The sequence below is a fragment of the Globicephala melas genome, chromosome 1 (assembly GCF_963455315.2).
Source record: "Globicephala melas chromosome 1, mGloMel1.2, whole genome shotgun sequence".
Taxonomy (NCBI): domain Eukaryota; kingdom Metazoa; phylum Chordata; class Mammalia; order Artiodactyla; family Delphinidae; genus Globicephala; species Globicephala melas.
The window spans coordinates 33954886-33975642 of record NC_083314.1 but is presented as its reverse complement, the minus strand read 5'-3'; the positions used below and the strand labels follow the sequence as shown (position 1 = coordinate 33975642).

The 20757-nt window shown below is 40.6% G+C and overlaps 1 protein-coding gene across 2 annotated transcripts in view; it reads left to right on the top strand.

Annotated features, from left to right (window-relative positions):
* The window catches only part of DSTYK (dual serine/threonine and tyrosine protein kinase), a 56401-nt gene that overhangs the window by 10548 nt on the left and 25096 nt on the right, over positions 1 to 20757 (top strand). For both annotated transcript variants that reach the window (XM_060293510.2, XM_030872770.3), the window contains exon 2: positions 12719 to 13107. In XM_060293510.2, coding sequence (XP_060149493.1) covers positions 12719 to 13107 — 389 coding nt within the window. The remainder of the gene's footprint in view (positions 1 to 12718; positions 13108 to 20757) is intronic.

Here is a 20757-nt window from a genome sequence, read left to right as displayed (position 1 = left end):
CTCCTGGGGTTTTTGTAGCTCAATACTTTGAAGCTTGTAGTAGAATTGATTGTAGTAGAAAGACTGTATAATGTTCATTTCTCAATTTAGGATTTGTTCTGTACTCTTGGCACATGTAGTTAATAACAAATAAAACATCACTACTTATTTGTGGAAATGCATATTTGTATCACTGATTACTTCAGTGACTTATATAAAATCCTTTGTATTTAACTCACTTTCAGAGAGGACTTCAAGTTCAGTGTTAAAGGTGAGGTAAAAAATTTTACCGAAGGAGGGAGATCCTTGGGTATCAGGAACAAGTATTGCAGTAGTAACTCAGCTGAGACCTGAATTGACTCTGAAGCCCCATCAACCTTATGAGTTTCAAGAATAGGATAAGGCAAAGATAGAGTTCCACTTCACTTATTCCATATAGTGCCTTCCCTCCTTGGCCATGGACTATACCTTACCCGGCTTTCACTCATATTATTGACTGGGATGGAAAACAGGCAAGAAGGAGAGTGTGATGATATAAATCCATTACTCCAAAAACAATTTAAGCAACGTATCTAACCTAACGGGTCACTAGAGACATCAAAACGTCATTAACGAGAGATTGGTTCAAGATGGTGGAGTAGAAGGACGTGCTCTCATGCCCTCTTGCGAGAACACCAGAATCACAACTAATTGCTGAACAATCATTGACAGGAAGACATGGGAACTCACCAAAAAAGATACCCCGCATCCAAAGACAAAGGAGAAGCCACAATGAGATGGTAGGAGGGGCACAATCACAATAAAATCAAATCCCATAAGTGCTGGGTGGGTGACTTACAAACTGGAGAACACTTATACCACAGAAGTCCACCCACTGGAGTGAAGGTTCTGAGCCCCACGTCAGGATTCCGAACCTGGGGGCCTGCCAGTGGGAGGAGGAATTCCTAGAGAACCAGACTTTGAAGGCTAGTGGGATTTGACTGCAGGACTTCGACAGGACTGGGGGAAACAGAGACTCCACTCTTGGGGGGCACACACAAAGTAGTGTGTGCATCGGGACCCAGGGGAAGGAGCAGTGACCCCAGGGGAGACTGAACCAGACCTACCGGCTAGTGTTGGAGGGTCTCCTGCAGAGGCGGGGGGTGGCTCTGTCTCACCGTGAGGACAAGGACACTGGCAGCAGAAGTTCTGGGAAGTACTCCTTGCCGTGAGCCCTCCCAGAATCTGCCATTAGCCCCACCAAAGAGCCCAGGTAGGCTCCAGTGTTGGGTTGCCTCAGGCCAAAGAACCAACAGGGAGGGAACCCAGCCCCACCCATCAGCAGTCAAGTGGATTAAAGTTTTACTGAGCTCTGCCCACCAGAGCAAGGGCCAGCTCTACCCACCACCAGTCCCTCCCATCAGGAGACTTGCACAAGCCTTTTAGATAGCCTCATCCACCAGAGGGCAGACAGCAGAAGCAAGAAGAACTACAATCTTGCAGCCTGTGGAACTAAAACCACATTCACAGAAAGACAGACAAGATGAAAAGGCAGAGGGCTATGTACCAGATGAAGGAACAAGATAAAACCCCAGAAAAACAACTGAAGTGGAGATAGGCAGCCTTTCAAAAAAAGAATTCAGAATAATGATAGTGAAGATGATTCAGGACCTCAGAAAAAGAATGGAGGCAAAGATCGAGAAGATGCAAGAAATGTTTAACAAAGACCGCGAGGGCTTCCCTGGTGGCACAGTGGTTGAGAGTCCGCCTGCCAATGCAGGGGACACGGGTTCGTGCCCCGGTCTGGGAGGATCCCACATGCCGCGGAGCAGCTGGGCCTGTGAGCCATGGCTGCTGAGCCTGCGCATCTGGAGTCTGTGCTCCGCAACAGGAGAGGCCACAGTGGTGAGAGGCCTGCATACCGCAAAAACCAAAAACAAAGACCGAGAAGAATTAAAGAACAAACAAACAGAGATGAACAATACAATAACTGAAATGAAAACTACACTAGAAGGAATCAATAGCAGAATAACTGAGGCAGAAGAACAGATAAGTGACCTGGAAGACAGAATGGTGGAATTCACTGCTGCGGAACAGAATAAAGAAAAAAGAATGAAAAGAAATGAAGACAGCCTAAGAGACCTGTGGGACAACATTAAACACAACAACATTCGCATTATAGGGGTCTCAGAAGGAGAAGAGAGAGAGAAAGGACGAGAGAAAATATTTGAAGAGATTATAGTCGAAAACTTCCCTAACATGGGGAAGGAAATAGCCACCCAAGTGCAGGAAGCACAGAGAGTCCCATACAGGATAAACCCAAGGAGAAACACGCCAAGACACATAGTAATCAAACTGGCAAAAATTAAAGACAAAGAAAAATTATTGAAAGCAGCAAGGGAAAAACGACAAATAACATACAAGGGAACTCCCATAAGGTTAACAGCTTACTTCTCAGCAGAAGCTCTACAAGCCAGAAGGGAGTGGCATGATTTACTTAAAGTGATGAAAGGGAAGAAACTACAACCAAGATTACTCTCCCTGGCAAGGATCTCATTCAGATTCGATGGAGAAATCAAAAGCTTTACAGACAAGCAAAAGCTAAGAGAATTCAGCACCACCAAACCAGCTCTACAGCAAATGCTAAGGGAACTTCTCTAAGTGGGAAACCCAAGAGAAGAAAAGGACCTACAAAAACAAACCCAAAATAATTCAGAAAATGGTCATAGGAACATACATATCGATAATTACCTTAAACGTGAATGGATTAAATGCTCCAACCAAAAGATACAGGCTTGCTGAATGGATACAAAAACAAGATCCATCTATATGCTGTCTACAAGAGACCCACTTCAGACCTAGGGACACATACAGACTGAAAGTGAGGGGATGGAAAAAGATATTCCATGCAAATGGAAATCAAAAGAAAGCTGGAGTAGCAATACTCATACCAGATAAAATAGACTTTAAAATTAAGAATGTTACAAGAGACAAGGAAGGACACTGCCTAATGATCAAAGGATCAATCCAAGAAGAAGATATAACAATTATATATGCACCCAACGTAGGAGCACCTCAATACATAAGGCAACCGCTAACAGCTATAAAGGAGGAAATCGACAGTAACACAATAATAGTGTGGGACTTTAACACCTCACAACAATGGACAGATCATCGAAACAAAATTAATAAGGAAACACAAGCTTTAAATGACACAATAGACAAGATAGATTTAATTGGTATTTATAGGACATTCCATCCAAATACAGCAGATTACACTTTCTTCTCAACTGCGCATGGAACATTCTCCAGGATAGATCACATCTTGGGTCACAAATCAAGACTCAAAATTTAAGAAAACTGAAATCATATCAAGCATGTTTTCTGACCACAACGTTATGAGATTAGAAATGAATTACAGGGAAAAAACCATAAAAAACACAAACACATGGAGGCTAAACAATACATTAGTAAATAACCAAGAGATCACTGAAGAAATCAAAGAGGCAATCAAAAAATACCTAGAGACAAATGACAATGAAAACACGATGATCCAAAACCTATGGGATGCAGCAAAAGCAGTTCTAAGAGGGAAGTTTATAGCTATACAAGCCTACCTCAAGAAACATCTCAAATAAAAAATCTAACCTTAAACCTAAAGGAACTAGAGAAAGAAGAACAAACAAAACCCAAAGTTAGCAGAAGGAAAGAAATCATAAAGATCAGAGCAGAAATAAATGAAATAGAAACAAAGAAAACAATAGCAAAGATCAGTAAAACTAAAAGCTGGTTCTTTGAGAAGATAAACAAAATTGATAAACCATTAGCCAGACTCATCAAGAAAAAGAGGGAGAGGACTCAAATCAATAAAATTAGAAATGAAAAAGGAGAAGTTACACAGACACCACAGAAATACAAAGCATCCTACGATACTACTACAGGCAACTCTATGCCAGTAAAATGGACAACCTGGAAGAAATGGACAAATTCTTAGAAAGGTATAACCTTCCAAAACTGAACCAGGAGAAATAGAAAATATGAACAGACCAATCACAAGTAATGAAATTGAAACTGTGATTAAGAATCTTCCAACAAACAAAAGTCCAGGACCAGATGGCTTCACAGGTGAATTCTGTCAAACATTTAGAGAAGAGCTAACTCCCATCCTTCTCAAACTCTTCCAAAAAACTGCAGAGGAAGGAACCCTCCCAAACTCATACTATGAGGCCACCATCAACCTGATACCAAAACCAGACAAAGATACTACAAAAAAAGAAAGTTACAGACCAATATCACTGATGAATATAGATGCAAAAATGCTCAATTAAATACTAGCAAACAGAATCCAACAACACATTAAAAGGATCATATACCATGATCAAGTGGGATTTATCCCAGGGATGCAAGCATTCTTCAATATACGCAAATCAATCAATGTGATACAGCATATTAACAAATTGAAGAATAAAAACCATATGATCATCTCAATAGATGCAGAAAAAGCTTTTGACAAAATTCAACACCCATTTATGATAAAAACTCCCCAGAAAGTGGGCACAGAGGGAACCTACCTCAACATAATAAAGGCCATATACAACAAACCCACAGGAAACATCAGTCTCAATGGTGAAAAACTGAAAGCATTTCCTCTAAGATCAGGAACAAGACAAGGATGTCCACTCTCACGACTATTATTCAACATAGTTTTGGAAGTCCTAGCCAAGGCAATCAGAGAAGAAAAAGAAATAAAAGGAATACAAATTGGAAAAGAAGAAGTAAAACTGTCACTGTTTGCAGATGACATGATAATATACATAGAGAATCCTTAAGATGCCAACAGAAAACTACTGGAGCTAATCAATGAATTTGGTAAAGTTGCAGGATACAGAATTAATGCATTCCTATACACTAATGATGAAAAATCTGAAAGAGAAATAAAGGAAACACTCCCATTTACCATTGCAACAAAAAGAATAAAATACCTAGGAATAAACCTACCTAGGGAGACAAAAGACCTGTATGCAGAAAACTATAAGACACTGATGAAAGAAATTAAAGATGATACCAACAGATGGAGAGGTATACCATGTTCTTGGATTGGAAGAATTAACATTGTGAAAATGACTATACTATCCAAAGCAATCTACAGATTCAATGCAATCCCTATCAAATTACCAATGGCATTTTTTACAGAACTAGAACAAAAAATCTTAGCATTTGTATGGTGACACAAAAGACCCCGAATAGCCAAAGCAGTCTTGAGGGAAAAAAAAGGAGCTGGAGGAATCAGACTCCCTGACTTCAGACTATACTACAAAGCTACAGTAATCAAGACAATATGGTACTGGCACAAAAACAGAAACATAGATCAATGGAACAAGATAGAAAGCCCAGAGATAAACCCATTCACCTATGGTCAACTAGTCAATGCAAAGGAGGCAAGGATATACAATGGAGAAAAGACAGTCTCTTCAATAAGTGGTGCTGTGAAAACTGGACAGCTACATGTAAAAGAATGAAATTAGAACACTGCCTAACACCATACACAAAAATAAACTCAAAATGGATTAGAGACCTAAAAGTAAGACTGGACACTATAAAACTCTTAGAGGAAAATATAGGAAGAACACTCTTTGACATAAATCATGCAAGATCTTTTTTGATCCACCTCCTAGGGTAATGGAAATAAAAATAAGCAAATGGGACCGAATGAAACGTAAAAGCTTTTGCACAGCAAAGGAAACCATAAACAAGATGAAAAGACAGCCTTCAGAATGGGAGAAAATATTTGCAAATGAATCAATGGACAAAGGATTAATCCCTAAGGTATATAAACAGCTCTTGCAGCTCAATATTAAAAAAACAAACAACCCAATCCAAAAATGGGCAGAAGACCTAGTAGACATTTCTCCAAAGAAGACATACAGATGGCCAAGAAGCAAATGAAAAGCTGCTCAACATCACTAATTATTAGAGAAATGCAAATCAAAACTACAATGAGGTGTCACCTCACACCAGTTAGAATGGGCATCATCAGAAAATCTACAAACAACAAATGCTGGAGAGGGCATGGAGAAAAGGAAACCCTCCTGAACTGTTAGTGGGAATGTAAATTGATACAGCCACTATGGAGAACAGTATGGAGGTCCCTTAAAAAACTAAAAACAGAATTACCATATGATCCAGCAATCCTGCTACTGGGCATATACCCACAGAAAACCATAATTCAGAAAGACACATGCACCCCAATGTTCATTGCAGCACTATTTACAATAGCCAGGTCATGGAAGCAATCTAAATGCCCATCGACAGACGAATGGATAAAGAAGTTGTGGTACATATATAAAATGGAATATTACTCAGCCATAAAAAGGAACGAAATTGGGTCATTTGTAGAGACGTGGATGGATCTAGAGACTGTCATACAGAGTGAAGTAAGTCAGAAAGAGAAAAACAAATATCGTATATTAACCCATATATGTGGAACCTAGGAAAATGGTACAGATGAATCGATTTGCAGGGCAGAAATTGAGAGACAGATGTAGAGAAAAAAAGAATGGGCACCAAGGGGGGAAAGCGGCGGGGGTGGTGGTGGTGGTGGGATGAATTGGGCGATTGGGATTGACATGTATAAAATGTCATTATAAACATTGTATAAAATTGATGACTAATAAGAACCTACTGTATAAAAAAATAAAATTCAAGAATTCAATAAATAAATAAAAAGTCATTAATATTACTTCCCGCCAATTCTTCCTCTTTAGAATAATCTTAACCTCAGCCCAAAGGGTAATACAGTCTAACTGATGAGGGGAACATTAAAAGTTTCTCTGAAAAGTACCTACTGTTTCTTTTAGAAAAGGGACTCTAGAGCTGTTGGGTAGAATAACAATAACATTTTAAAAAGTGTTCACCCGATAGTGGTAGTGCTGTTTTTTTCTCCCAGGCCTCATCGTCTTGGGCAGTTTTTGTAAGGACTCTGTCAGTCTGCTTTAAATTGGGGTCCTACAACTACTGAGTTGTGTTTGTCCCCACATTGGGAGAAAGTGAGGTAGGGCAGGTGGAGGAGGAACAATTTCTCCTCTATCTTCTTATTATCTCCAGCTGGGCCTAAGAATTAAACTGACATAAGACAGATAAACAGGAGAAAAGCATAAGCACTTTGTTAAATTTTACATGTACATGGGAGTCCTCACAAAAGAATGAAGACCCAAAGAAACAGAGTTGAAGTGGACAAAGAAGTAAATTATGAAAGCGTGACAAGACAGAGGAGCTTGAGCTAGGGAAATTAACGGTGGGAAAGTAACTAGGAAGGTACTGGCTAGTTTAACAAGGCTTATTTGTACAGATTTTTCTTGATCTCGACTCCCAGTCTCTGGTGATAACGAATTTTGCTTTCCTTCTGTTATAGGGAGGACATCTTCCCAATGGGGGTTTTATCTTGCTTTCAGGAAGATAAAGGGGAGGTCAGAGTGCCCTTCTTATACCTGCTGTTTGTCGAGTGCCTTTAGCTCAAAATAATCCTTATGCCAAAGTGGCATTCTGGGGGATGGCATATTCTGCCACCCTTCAGGGACATTGTTTACCATTAAGTATTCACCTGACCCCCTGAGACTTAAGAACAGTTCCTGCTCTGCCCTGTGTTCCACTTTTTATCTGCTTAGAGAAATGGAGAAACATGGCTTCTTTTTTGTTCTGTTTTGCCTTTTAAGCTACTGCTTCCTCATCTACAAATGGGGAGAATAATAGTTTATGTCTGGTAGAATTGTGAGCATTAAATGAAATGGGGCAAATAAAGTGATGTACTTAGAAAGGGCTCAGTAAATATTATTGTGGGTGAGGAAAAATAATTTTCCCTTTACCCTTCTAGGTTCTTGGCCGAGACACCCCTGTTATAAAAAGATTAATGGGAGAGAAACAACCAGAAATTTAATAACATGTGTACCTCCTGTACACGTGGGAGATACCCTGGAAAAACTGCGTGACTCCAAAATGGCCCGAGCCACTACCTTAAATACGATTTCCAGCTAAAGATAAAACACTACTGGGGTGGGGTGAGGTGGGGGGAGTCATTTATGGGCGTTTATCAGGAAAAGCACAGTAAAGAAGGGTAAGGTGGTTGTGCAGTTTTAAGTGGTTGCTTTCTGCATTGATAAGAGTTTCTAGAGATTTTGAGCCCTCCTCTTCCTGGTACTGGAGGAAGACCCCCTTACAAATGGAGATTTCTCTTTTAAATATGTCTCTTACGAAAGGGTAACTTCTCAGTTTCCAGAGCTTCACCTGTGTCTGTTTCGTAAAAATAACCTGTTCAAAATAATATGTCAAAGAGGCATATTTTGGGATGATATATTTCGTTTCCCTTCATTATCTAAAACAGATAAACAAAATGCGTTGCTGCTTTAGCTGCTCTCCTCCTCGTAGTTTGAAACGTTTGTTTAGAAGTAACCCAAATCAAGATAATCTGTTTTTAAGAATCATCAAGAAAAAAAGAAGTCTTGGCTTGCATTGAAGACTATCTGAATTTTCCTGCAGCCAGAGTTGGCAGGGTTAAAGCGCTCCAGCCGAGAGGCCGTGCTGTTACCTTCCGGCAGCCCCATATGCAGATGCTGTTATATTAATTACAAAAGAAAACCTGATTAACTCGAAAGTCCTTTAACTGTCAGTGAGGCAGTTGCTCAAATCTGAAACAGATTTTCTTCCTCCCTCCTACCTTCAGTCTACAGTTTTTAATCTCTTCTTAAGAAAACGGCTAAAACTGCCTGGTAGGTCCTCAGAGCCCCTGGCTAGTTCAGTCAGCTTTTGATCTGCCCTTATAGTAGTCCAGGGAGAGCTCGAGTAATTAAATTCACGTACAGTTTAAAATAAAAACAATCAGACCAACTGCCCATCCCCCTCAGTTATTTTTCTTTCAACAGTTAAAACCTGATGGAATCCTGGAATTTCAGAACTGGAAGGGGTGTTAAAGATGATCTAATCCAAGTCCCTTAGTTCACCGATGAGAAATCCAAGGCTGAGAGAAGCAAGTAGATTGCCAGTCAGTGGTGAAGCCCGGGATCAGAGCATCTGCCCTCGGCTGGTGCTCTGCCCACTCCCTCGCTGCGCTCCTCCCTCACCAACGCATTTGCCGAGAGTAGCAAGGAGTGAAACGATCTCGTTTCAGCTTCATTTCTCTCCATGCTCTTGTTCAAATCTTGTAGACACGTTGAAGAGCAATGAAAAAGCTAAAGATTGGTGGGAGAAGCAAAAGCCTTGGATAATGACGTTTCGAAAAACAGATGGCGATATCCATTTTGAAGACCTTTTCTCAGTCCAGTGGGTTGCACGCAGAACGCTAGCAGAGTGCGTGGAAACGAAAATTAGAACCGGTTTCGCTGTCAGTCCCCTCTCCCATTGCACTGGCCTATGGTTGTTAGACTCTAGCGGGTTTATTTATAGTGACTATTTTTGTCAGTACAGAGATGGGGGTGTGATAATTTGGACCGGATGAGTAATGGGGTATGTCCGCTGTGGTTTTGGCCAACGCAGCATGGTTTACTGGCTTTCCTGTAGTTGACCCTGAGGTCTCAGAGGTGTTAAGATCTCTCCCTCTGGTCCTGAAAAATGGTTAGTTGGTTTTTGTTCTCTGTTACCTGCTCTCCCAGCAGCACCAGTCAAAAAACTCATTTAAGCTTATTTTTATTATGGTTTTTATTTAGACTTATTTTTATAACTTTTGTTATAGGAGTTTGGACACCCATCTGAGATCTGAGGAAGACTGGGAAAAGAGAAAGTACAGGAAGGGTAGATAAGAGTGAATCTAACTGGACTTCTCACTGCTCAGGCTGAGACTGTGGTCTGCAGGTGAATGGGGAGGTACTATTCTGTTGTCCACCTCTACTCTCCATGTTGAGATGAAGGAGGTTTTTAGGAATGACAGTTGCTCCTATGCTATTCATGGTACCGGACTGTTCATCATGCTACTGGACTTTTCTGAGTACTTAGTAGAACCACTTCTGGCTTTCTGTAGACAATTCTCCATGGTAAATGGATTCTTGCACAAAGCAAGAAAGCTTATAACAAAGCACTAACTATTTTTTAGTCATTGTGTTGGGTGTTGAGGATACAGAGGGAAATATGATGGTTCTTCCTGCTTTTGGTAATTATAAACATACAACTAGAATAGTCTGTATAGGGGAGCAAAATCTGCCATCTCAAAATGTGTCTCTGTGGTATGAGGATTACTTTAGGCTTGGTTGTTTTAAAGAAACAAAAGGCTCAGGAAGAGCTTTTATCTCCTCTGCCTTAACTGCCTAAAAGAATTTAGATAGAGGGCCTATCCTAGAAAGAGAGCTATCACCAGGGCTAGCTACAGTGTAATATGAACCAGGTGTAGTAGTCAGGGGAGGAACCTAGCAAGGCCTGTTTGGTCAAAGTCCTCTCTATGTCCCATTGTTTCTGGATGACCCAGCAAACATTTTACCAAACATTTACTCTTCATTCTTACTGTGGATTGCCTTGTTTCCCTTTGAAGACTGAGCCCCCTACCCCCTCTCCTTAGTCCAGGATGACATATGTATCTCATTTAACCCGTCTTTGGAATCGCATGTTCGGATTCCCCATGTGTACCTAATTAAATTTCATTTTCTCCTGGTAATCTGTCTCATGTCAATTTAATTCTTAGACCCAGCCAGAGGAAACTAAAAGGGTAGAGGAAAATTGTTTTTCCTCCCTGACAACTGTGGTAAGTGTTGTTTAGTTGTCAATAAGATATGAAGGGACTCAGGACTCACTACTTGCTAAGTGGTAGCACAGCAATTGGCTGTGTCCCCTTGCTTTTAGATTGTATCAGTGGGTCAAAAATTAGACCAGTGGTCTGGTGTTTTACTCTCGAGCTTAGTAAATACCTTGCACAGAATTGGGCACTCAGTTAACACTTTGCTTTCTCATCTCTGTCCCAGGAGAACAGATTTCCTGTTTCAGTGTCTTGTATTACTGGTTTACATGTGCTGGCCAGGTGATGTACTTATAGGCCGATGTGAAAGGAAGGGCTTAATGAAATTCATAAAGGGGGCTGGGTGAAAGCCAACTTCCTTAAATCTTTTGGTGGTGCCACTTGTGGGAGAGAAAAAGATTTGAGGATTTGAAATACTGAGTTTGAAGCAGGATAGGTAGAGTCTGAAGTAGGACAACCTCTTAAATGAATCAGGTCTCTCTTGCTTCAATTACATAAACAAAATGAATAGCTCATGGTTAAGTGACTAAAGCAAACACTGTTTCACTTGGTGCCACCCTAAATTTCAATTAAGATGTATGTATTTGGCTCGGAGATTGGACTTCTAACAGCCTAAGAACCGTGTGTCTGTGCCTTTCTGGACAAACACAAAGTTGCCTGAATCTTAGACTTGGGCAGGCACTGGCACTGAACAAGCTGGGGAGTGATCGAGTTCAGAATATGAGAGTTCTAGTCAACTAATTTCTGGTTCTTTTTCCCAAAAAGATGTTCTCATACTTTAGGAAGACTTTTGTTTTCTCTCTTTTAAAAAAAAAATTAATTTATTTTTTATTTTCATTTATTTATTTTTGGCTGCATTGGGTCTTCGTTACTGCACGTGGGCTTTCTCTAGCTGCAGTTGAAGAGTAGCGGGGGCTACTCTTCATTGCGGTGCACGGGCTTCTCATTGTGGTGGCTTCTCTTGTTGCGGAGCATGGGCTCTACGCACGCGGGCTTCAGTAGTTGTGGCACGCAGGCTCAGTAGTTGTGGCTCGCGGGCTCTAGAGCACAGTCTCAGTAGTTGTGGCGCACGGGGTTAGTTGCTCTGAGGCATGTGGGATCTTCCCAGACCAGGGCTCGAACCCGTGTCCCGTGCATTGGCAGGCAGATTCTTAATCACTGTGTCACCAGGGAAGTCCCTTGTTTTCCCTTGAGTATTATTTGATCTGTTTAGATGAGTGTGGTGCCCTGAAAGGATATTTCTGAGATGGATCACATCTCTTCCTAGATTTGCCTGGATTTTATCCTAACAGGTAGTTCTTTCCCTTTGTCTTATTCAGGGTCTCGTCCTCCATAAACTGAAAGAATATGATTTGATTAGGAGATATTGATCTTAATTGAGCACCCAGTGTTTTAAGAAAACAGATGACTTGGCAGCTGGGATGCTGTCACCAGCCATCAGTGAAATGAACCAGAAAAGATTCTAGAGCTTATACACACCTGAATAACATTTTATTTCAATACATGTGTATTTAAAGACTGGCTGATACATTTAGTTATCAAATATGTTATAAATGAGGAAAATAAGCTAAAACTGCATGTGGTAGAGTCATTTTAAAGGGCCTTTATATGTTCAAGTATTAGGTCTTGTGTCACAAGGAAGGTTTTCATTTTGATATATTCGGTTCTTGGATTCACATCCCAGTTAGTGTAGTCTTTTCTGGCTTTGTCAGTTTAATGATCTTATACTTGAGTCCTTGTAAACTCCTTAGGCTGTCCCTCCACTGGTTGAAAAACGAGAGGGGAGGGTAGATCAGGTCACTGCCACCTTTCTGGATAGAAACAACTGTTCTGGGAATGAGCCAGAGAGGGGAATCCTGTTTGATATTTGAGGAACCTTTTCTGACTGGGATGTTTTCCTGGTACCTCCTTCAGCCAAGAGCTTCCTAGAAATGTCTTTTCTAGGAGCCTGACATCCTAATGGGATCTCCCTGGAAGTCTCTCCCTACCCCTCCTCACTCTTCTCTCTGTACTCCTTTCTCCTTCTCCACCCTCCCCTTCCCCAACCAGGCCAGCTGAGCTGCATTTCCTTCCCGCCTAAGGAAGAGAAGCACCTCCAGCAGATTGTGGACTGCCTCCCCTGCATCTTGATCCTCGGCCAGGACTGTAGTGTCAAGTGCCAGCTGTTGAACCTGCTCTTGGGGGTGCAGGTGCTTCCCACCACCAAGCTGGGCAGTGAGGAGAACTGTAAGCTTCGGCGCCTCCGCTTCACCTATGGGACTCAGACTCGGGTCAGCCTGGCACTCCCTGGCCAGTATGAACTAGTGCACACGCTGGTTGCTCACCAGGGCAACTGGGACACCATCCCTGAGGAGGACCTGGAGGTCCAAGAGGACAGTGAGGATGCTGCCCATGTTTTAGCCGAACTGGAGGTGACGATGCACCATGCTCTCTTACAGGTACCAAACTCATACTTACATAGTTGCACAGATATATACCAGCTTTCCTTGTATTTGAGCTTTCTCAGAAAATAATTTGGCAATATGTACTCTGGGCTCTGAGCATCAGCTGATGCTCAGAGTCAAAGGAACATGATCTAGGAAGTTGAAAGCCAGACAAGGCTGTAGCAGTGCCCATCGCTGCCTCTACTACCATGCTGCAAGGCCCTGGGCAATTTGCTTAATTCCTGTCTAAAATTGAAGGAATGTGTTACTTGCATCTCAAGTGTGCTTTGACAGAATTAGGATCAGGGTTAGAAATCCTTTTTTCATTTTTTAGCAGGAAGGTGTCGCTAGAATTGTCTCTAGCCATCCCTTTCTGAAAGGTGCAAATAAGATGATTAATGTTCTTATTTAAGTTGAGAACAAGTGAAGAACTTTTGAAGTTTTCCTTAGACCTGCCATTATGTACTAAGTGAGACAGATCATGTCTCCTACTTTCTAAGGGACTTCAGAACTTGAGGACAGGTCTGGCTCAATGTAAGGAGATATGGAGATCCCGTCATCTGAAGAATATCTTTGCTTTTCTCAAAGATATTCTTCCAACTCCCAAACAGAACATAGGTCTTGCGGCATCTCCTAAAAGATCATATTGTCTATCTGGTATTCAGATCTCCATTTAGGAAGGACTCGTCTCTGTATAGCTAGGACTGGGCTATTTGATTAGGCCAAATGGGGTTGAGCAGAGGAGGTGACTATGTTGGGGGTCAGGAGAATGGGGGGAATGGGCAGGGAAGGTGACTATGTCAGGGATCAGGAGCTGGTAGGAATAAAAGAATGCAGATGTGCTCAAAACAGAGCGTCCATCACCTTGGTTAGCTGTGCCAGGAAGGAAGGGCTAGTTTGGCAGGACTAGGAGAACGGTTTCTTCTTCTCTTCACCTACCCCTGTTCTAGAAGGCTTGATCTCAGTCAGTGAGTGAGTCCTTTGATTGTGGCCTCGGCCTATGATCCTCTAGAAGTAGAGACTGCCATCTCATTTCCTTCCAGAGTCCAGATTTCCTTTATCTTGATAAACGCTAGAGGGGGCTCTGTATACCAGCCAGCATTTCCTCTCAGCTCAGTTTCAGTGGTGGCTTTCCTCTGTGTTCAGACTGGCAGCGTGCACTGCTTAGCTCCAGGACGATGTTAGAGTTCTTGGATAACTCTGACAGTAGCTCTGACGGTGATCTTTGTTTATTGACTGAGCCTGCTCAGTTGACCCGCCAACTTCTTCACAATTCCTAAGTATTTGATCCATACACAATCTCTATAGTATTCTGCTCTGGTCTAGTTCCTTCAGTGTCCAATAGCGTGGTGGTTTTCAAACTTTTTTAGATTTTAATTCACTCTAAGAAATAACATTTTATTATCAGGACCCAGTACATATATACATGCATACATTTGAAATAAAGTTTCATAAGACAATACTTTTACTTCTTGCAAAACACACTGATATTTTCTTCTCTATTCTATTTGACTTCTTTTTTAAAAAAATGATGGTAGCAGCCCACTAAATTGATGATCTGACTTAATGTATTGTGACCTGCAACTTAAAAAACACTGTTAAATAGCTGAAATGACTGCTATTGGTTGGGTGGTGATTTTTCCTGTTCTTGCCTTTTGTAAAGAGTCTTGGAATGTGAACAAAGCCATCTGCAGGACAGGCACATTATCTGATTGATTTTTCTGTGTCCCTTCACTTTATTGGTTTTAATTTTTCATGCTCATTTACTTTGGTCGCATGAATTGAGGCGATAAAGTAAAGTCACAGAAAAGAAAGTGAGAGCCATTTCCCAAGTGCATACCTGAGCACGTATCTTACTGGTGAGAGTTCCCATCGCTGCTCCAGGTATATGTAGTAAGTAAGCACTCAAACTGAGTTAACAGTTGAGGAGGCTACTTGGCGGGGAGGGAAGTTGAGACCCCTAATTAACTTTCTGTCTGCACAGTTGAAATATATATTCTCTTTCTTGAGAAATATTCTTCTCTTTTCTTGTGGAATTCTCCAGCCACTCATTGTTCTGTTTCATGTGGTTTGTGAGGCTTCCTTAGCTAGTGTTTCTCCGGATCTGCTTTATTCTCCACTGGTTTTGATGTGGAAACAGCATTTCTAACTTTAGAATCCCTTGATGCTGAGCCTCAGAGGGGCCTTAGCAGCCTTTGGGGCCCTCAGGCCCTGCTCAGTCACTGTAGTCAGGCTCCTGTCTCCATTTAGTGTATCAGGGATGCTCAGCTTACTGCTGGGAGCATTTTCTAAGTACCTTGAAGATTCTTTGTGCCAGTGAGAAAGATTTTTTTTTTTTTAGCTCCCGTTATATTAGGTCTAAACAGCCAGGGCTGTGGCCAGGGAGTTAGCTCTAAACAGCCCTTCCATTTGGTTTGTAAAGGGAGTGGTAAAGAAAGGAAACATTTAGCTAAAGGAAACCAAGATTGAAATAGGGGAAGTGAGATGTTCATTTTTAACTGTCAAATTATTAAAACAGAATTTCCCCTTACCCTCTTATACAATGGTCATTCTTCTAATACGTTACTTTAAAGGCCTCATAAATTAGCCATTTTCAGTTTGTTCTGGAATAGGCCAACTCACATGGTACCCGCATGGAATACCACAGTATTCCCAGCTTTTTAGCTCTGGGTCCCCTGAGATTCTCAGTTCATAATTCAATAATAGAGGAATACTATCAAGCTGTTAGTTTCTGAAACCTCATGTAGTGTTAAAACATAGTCATTTTCGGGCTTCCCTGATGGCGCAGTGGTTGAGGGTCCGCCTGCCGATGCAGGGGACGCGGGTTCGTGCCCCAGTCCAGGAAGATCCCACATGCTGCGGAGCGGCTGGGCCTGTGAGCCGTGGCCGCTGGGCCTGCGCGTCTGGAGCCTGTGCTCCACGACGGGAGAGGCCACAACAGTGAGAGGCCCGTGTACCGCAAAAAATAAATAAAAAATAAATAAAACATAGTCATTTTCCAGCTGGCAACACATTTTGCCATTCACCATATTCACTAGTTCTGTCTTCATTTACATACTTCCGCTTCCTAACCTTCACCCCCTTTCTGGTACATACATCACCTCCTTTTCTTTTTTGTTCCTTTTACAAGTCCAGTGGAACACAGCTGTCTGCTTTAGAGTTGCCTCAATCTGATGTGTGAGTGTGTATATGTTTTTCCCTATGAACACCTCTAAGAAAAGGAATAAAAAGGAGCAGAGATGATTAAACGTCCTCAGCCTAAGATGGGATTCCTGCAGCCTAGCAGTGGCGTTTCATTTTCTGTGGCAGTTTCATAGCTCTCAGTTTTCTGCTCTAATCAATAGCCTGTTTATCCCTACCAGGTGTTTTCTGGCCCTCTGGACAAATGTACATGTCACCTGGCAGCCAGGCTGCCACACACTGTCATGGTTACTGGCTCATGGTGATGTCTGGTAGGGTGTATTTCAGGGAACTAAAGTAGACTGATGTTTCCAGGAAAGGTCTAATGACTTGCAAATAAACTTTTTTTTTTACTACTTTGAACTCTTAACCATTTGGAGTAGTAAAATTTTCTCTTTATAACCCTCAGTCAGTAGCCATCAATGGAAATAATCTGTTTGTAATTTCATACAGACATTGATATTTTTATTTTTTAATGTTTAAAAATTAAAAGTTTTTAATTTGATTTATAATTTTTTAGTTATTTACAGTGTTGTACAGCAAAGTGATTCAGTCATATATGTATATTTTTTCAAATTCTTTTCCATTATGGTTTACTACAGGATATTGAATATAGTTCTCTGTGCTATACAGTAGGAGCTTGTTTTTTATCTGTGTTATATATAGTTGTTTGTATCTGCTAATCCCAAACTGCTAATTTATCCCTCCCCCACCCTCTTTCCCCCTTGGTGACCAGAAATTTGTTTTCGTTGTCTGTGAGTCTGTTTATGTTTCATAAATAAGTTCATCTGTGTCATATTTTAGATTCCACATGTAAGTGATATCATATGGTATTTATCTTTCTAACTTACTTCACTTAGTATGATAATCTCTAGGTCCATCTATGTTGCTGCAAATGGCATTATTTAGTTCTTTTTTATGGCTGAGTAGTAGTCCCTTGTGTATATATACCACATCTTCTTTATCTATTCATCTGTCAATGGACACTTAGGTTGCTTCCATGTCTTGGCTATTGTAAATAGTGCTGCTATGAACATTGGGGTGCATGTATCTTTTCAAATTATAGTTTTCTTTGGATATATGCCCAGGAGTGGGATTGCTGGATCATATGGCAACTCTCTTTTTAGTTTTTTAAGGAACCTCCATACTGTTCTCCATAGTGGCTGTACTAATTTACATTCCCACCAACAGTGTAGGAGGGTTCTTTTTTTTCCACACTCTCTCCAGCATTTGTTATTTGTGGACTTTTTAATGATGGCCATTCTGACTGGTATGAGGTGGTACCTCATTACAGTTTTGTTTTGCTGTTGTGATCTATTTTATTCATTTATTTTTAAAAATTTTTATTGGAGTATAGTTGATTTACAATGTTGTGTTACTTTCAGGTGTACAGCAAAGTGAATCAGTTATACATATATATCTCCACTCTTTTTTAGATTCTTTTCCCATATAGGTCATTACAGAGTAATGAGTAGAGTTCCCTGTGCTATATAGTAGGTCCTTATTAGTTATCTGTTTTATATATAGTAGTGTATATATGTCAATCCTAGTCTCCCAACTTATCTCTCCCCACTTTTTCCCCCACTGGTAACTATAAGTTTGTTTTCTATATCTGTGACTCTATTTCTGTTTTGTAAATAAGTTCAATTGTACCATTTTTTTAGATTCCACATATAAGTGATATCATGTGATACTTGTCTTTCTCTGTCTGACTTACTTCACTCAGTATGACAATCTCTAGGACTATCCATGTTGCTGCAAATGGCATTATTTTGTTCTTTTTTATGGCCGAGTAATATTCCATTATATATATGTACCATATCTTCTTTATCCATTCCTCTGTCGCCTCCTTATAGTTTTGATTTGCATTTCTCTAATAATTAGTGATGTTGAGCATCTTTTCATGTGCCTATTGGCCATCTGTATGTCTTCTTTGGAAAAATATCTATTTAGATTTTCTGCCCTTATTTATTTATTTTTTTTTGCGGTACGCAGGCCTCTCACTGTTGTGGCCTCTCCCGTTGCGGAGCACAGGCTCCAGACGTGCAGGCTCAGCGGCCATGGCTCATGGGCCCAGCCTCTCCGCAGCATGTGGGATCTTCCCGGACCAGGGCATGAACCCGTGTCCCCTGCATCAGCAGGCGGACTCTCAACCACTGCACCACCAGGGAAGCCCTCTGCCCATTTTTTGATTGGGTTGTTTGTTTTTTTGTTATTGAGTTATACAAGCTGTTTGTATATTTTGGAAATTAAGCCCATGTCAGTCACATCATTCGCAAATATTTTCTCTCAGTCTGTAGGTTGTCTTTTCATTTTGTTTGTCCTTTCCTTTTCTGTGCAAAATCTTATAAGTTTGATTAGGTCCCATTTGTTTATTTTTGCTTTTATTTCTGTTGCCTTGGGTGACTGACCTACCAGCTTTCCCAACACTACTTGCTGAAGAGACTGTCTTTTCTCCATTGTATACTCTTGCCTCCTTTGTCGGAAATTAATTGCCCGTAGGTGTGTGGGTTTATTTCTGGGCTCTCTATTCTGTTCTGTTGATCCATACAGACACTGTTAGTTTTAATTTATCAGCAGTTAATACTTTCATAACCCCAAATCAAAGTATCTTACTAAAAAATCACAAATTTATGCAAAATTTTAACCCCCAAATTTACTAAACTTGTTTGTGGCTAGAAGACTAGCTTCTCTCAATTTTTGTCTAGTTTTTAGTATTTGTTTTGGTGCCTTATGAAACTAAATTTATGTGTTGCTTACTTTTAGTTAGATACCGTGTCTTCTCTTGAATGTATCTAGATTGAAAGATAACAGTTGACTGGTAAAAAGTTGGAAAGAAGCTTGGGTGACTATCTTCAAGGTAAGCAGATACTTTTGGGAGGAGAGAGTGTATGGAATTAGGTCAAAGATGGCCATTTCTAAGGGAAAAGAAACAAAGTTGGGGTAATATGTATAAGAGAAATAATGCTATTCTAGAAACATAATTAAAGAAACCCTGATTTTATGGGGCAAAAAGAAAGGAGAACTAAAGTGATGTGTTAAAAAAGGATATGGGAAGTTCAGGCAAATGCTAAATTATAAGTTCCTTCTAGGCAGTAATTCTATGTTCTTTGAATTTAACATCGCTCTTGCCTTTCCCCTAACACACACTAACATAGTGAAATATAACCGATACATTGCTCTTTGCCAAGAAACCTGGTAATACTTTTAATAGGTTAATTTTACCTATTAAGGATATATGTGGTTTAGAGGCAAGATTCTTTTTAAAATCCCTATGCTCACTGTAGTAGCCTTGATCCCTCTTAAAAAGAACAGCTTAAAGCTGAGGCTATATTTTCTCAATTCACCACCACTGATTCATTTTTGGCCTTCTAAGATTAGCTCTTTGGGGGAAAATCTGGCAAGAGATTATGGTCTTAATCTTCCTCTCATGTTTTCTCCCTTTTTTAAGGATCCTATCTACCTCTTTCCTGCACCAAATGGCATCTCTTTCTATCTTCACTATCTCAAAGATCTGTTTGTGTTTCACTTTCGGTAATGGATGGTGGTGGTAGGGAATCCTCCCTGATTCAGAGATGCAAAGGTTGAAAGTACTGTCAGCAGGCAGAAATTCTGTTATTCGGGCAATTAAAAATATTTTCTTTTTGATTTCTTTTGCAGCATTGTTTCATAGCAGAGCAGGGCTTTTACTTATAGCCAGCGTATACTTTTTAATATAGACAGTAGGACTGTTAGGGTCCCTGAAATCATCCTGTCCATCCTTTATTCTTCTTTCAGAGCTTTCCTAACACCAGCCCAGACAGTTCCTGACACAGTGGACCTTCAGTTACTGTTTAAACACTGTCTTTGTAGTTAGGTGGGCCTGGACTTACATCCTGGCTTGGTTACTTAACTAACTGTGTGACTGTGGTGCTGGGGTGTCCCCCATTTGTAAAATAGAAGTAGTAATCTGTATCTTTTAGGACTGGTGTGAGGCTTAAATAAGAGACTAAGTGTAAAGCATCTAGAACAGTGTCAGGCACTTAGCAAGTCTCCCTTTGAATGAATTAATCAGTGTCCTTGAGAAGAGGATTTCCTATTCTCTCAGTCACCTGTCCCTTCCCTGACAGCCATCCACGGTGGGACTCCTTCCTTTTGTCAAACTTAAGTCCTTCTGGTTCCAGCTTACTTAGAGTTATTCTGCTCTAGTTAGAAGCAAAGTTCTTCATAATTATTATGAAGTACTTTTGTAATAAAATGAGAGATGTTATAAAAAGGTAAAAAATACAAAAGTTAAAGTTATAAAGTTAAAAGGTAAAGTTTCCCCTCCTTCCTTCTTCTCCGTTCTACTATGGTCTCTCTTGATTGGGTCTAGTAAGTGATAAGAGAATAAAGCTTCACTTTCCTACTTTTATCTGTATATGTGGGTACCTGGATGTTTGAATATCCACAAGGTATTGAGTTGTCCAAAAAGTTCGTTTGGTTTTAAGTAAAAATAAAAGACAC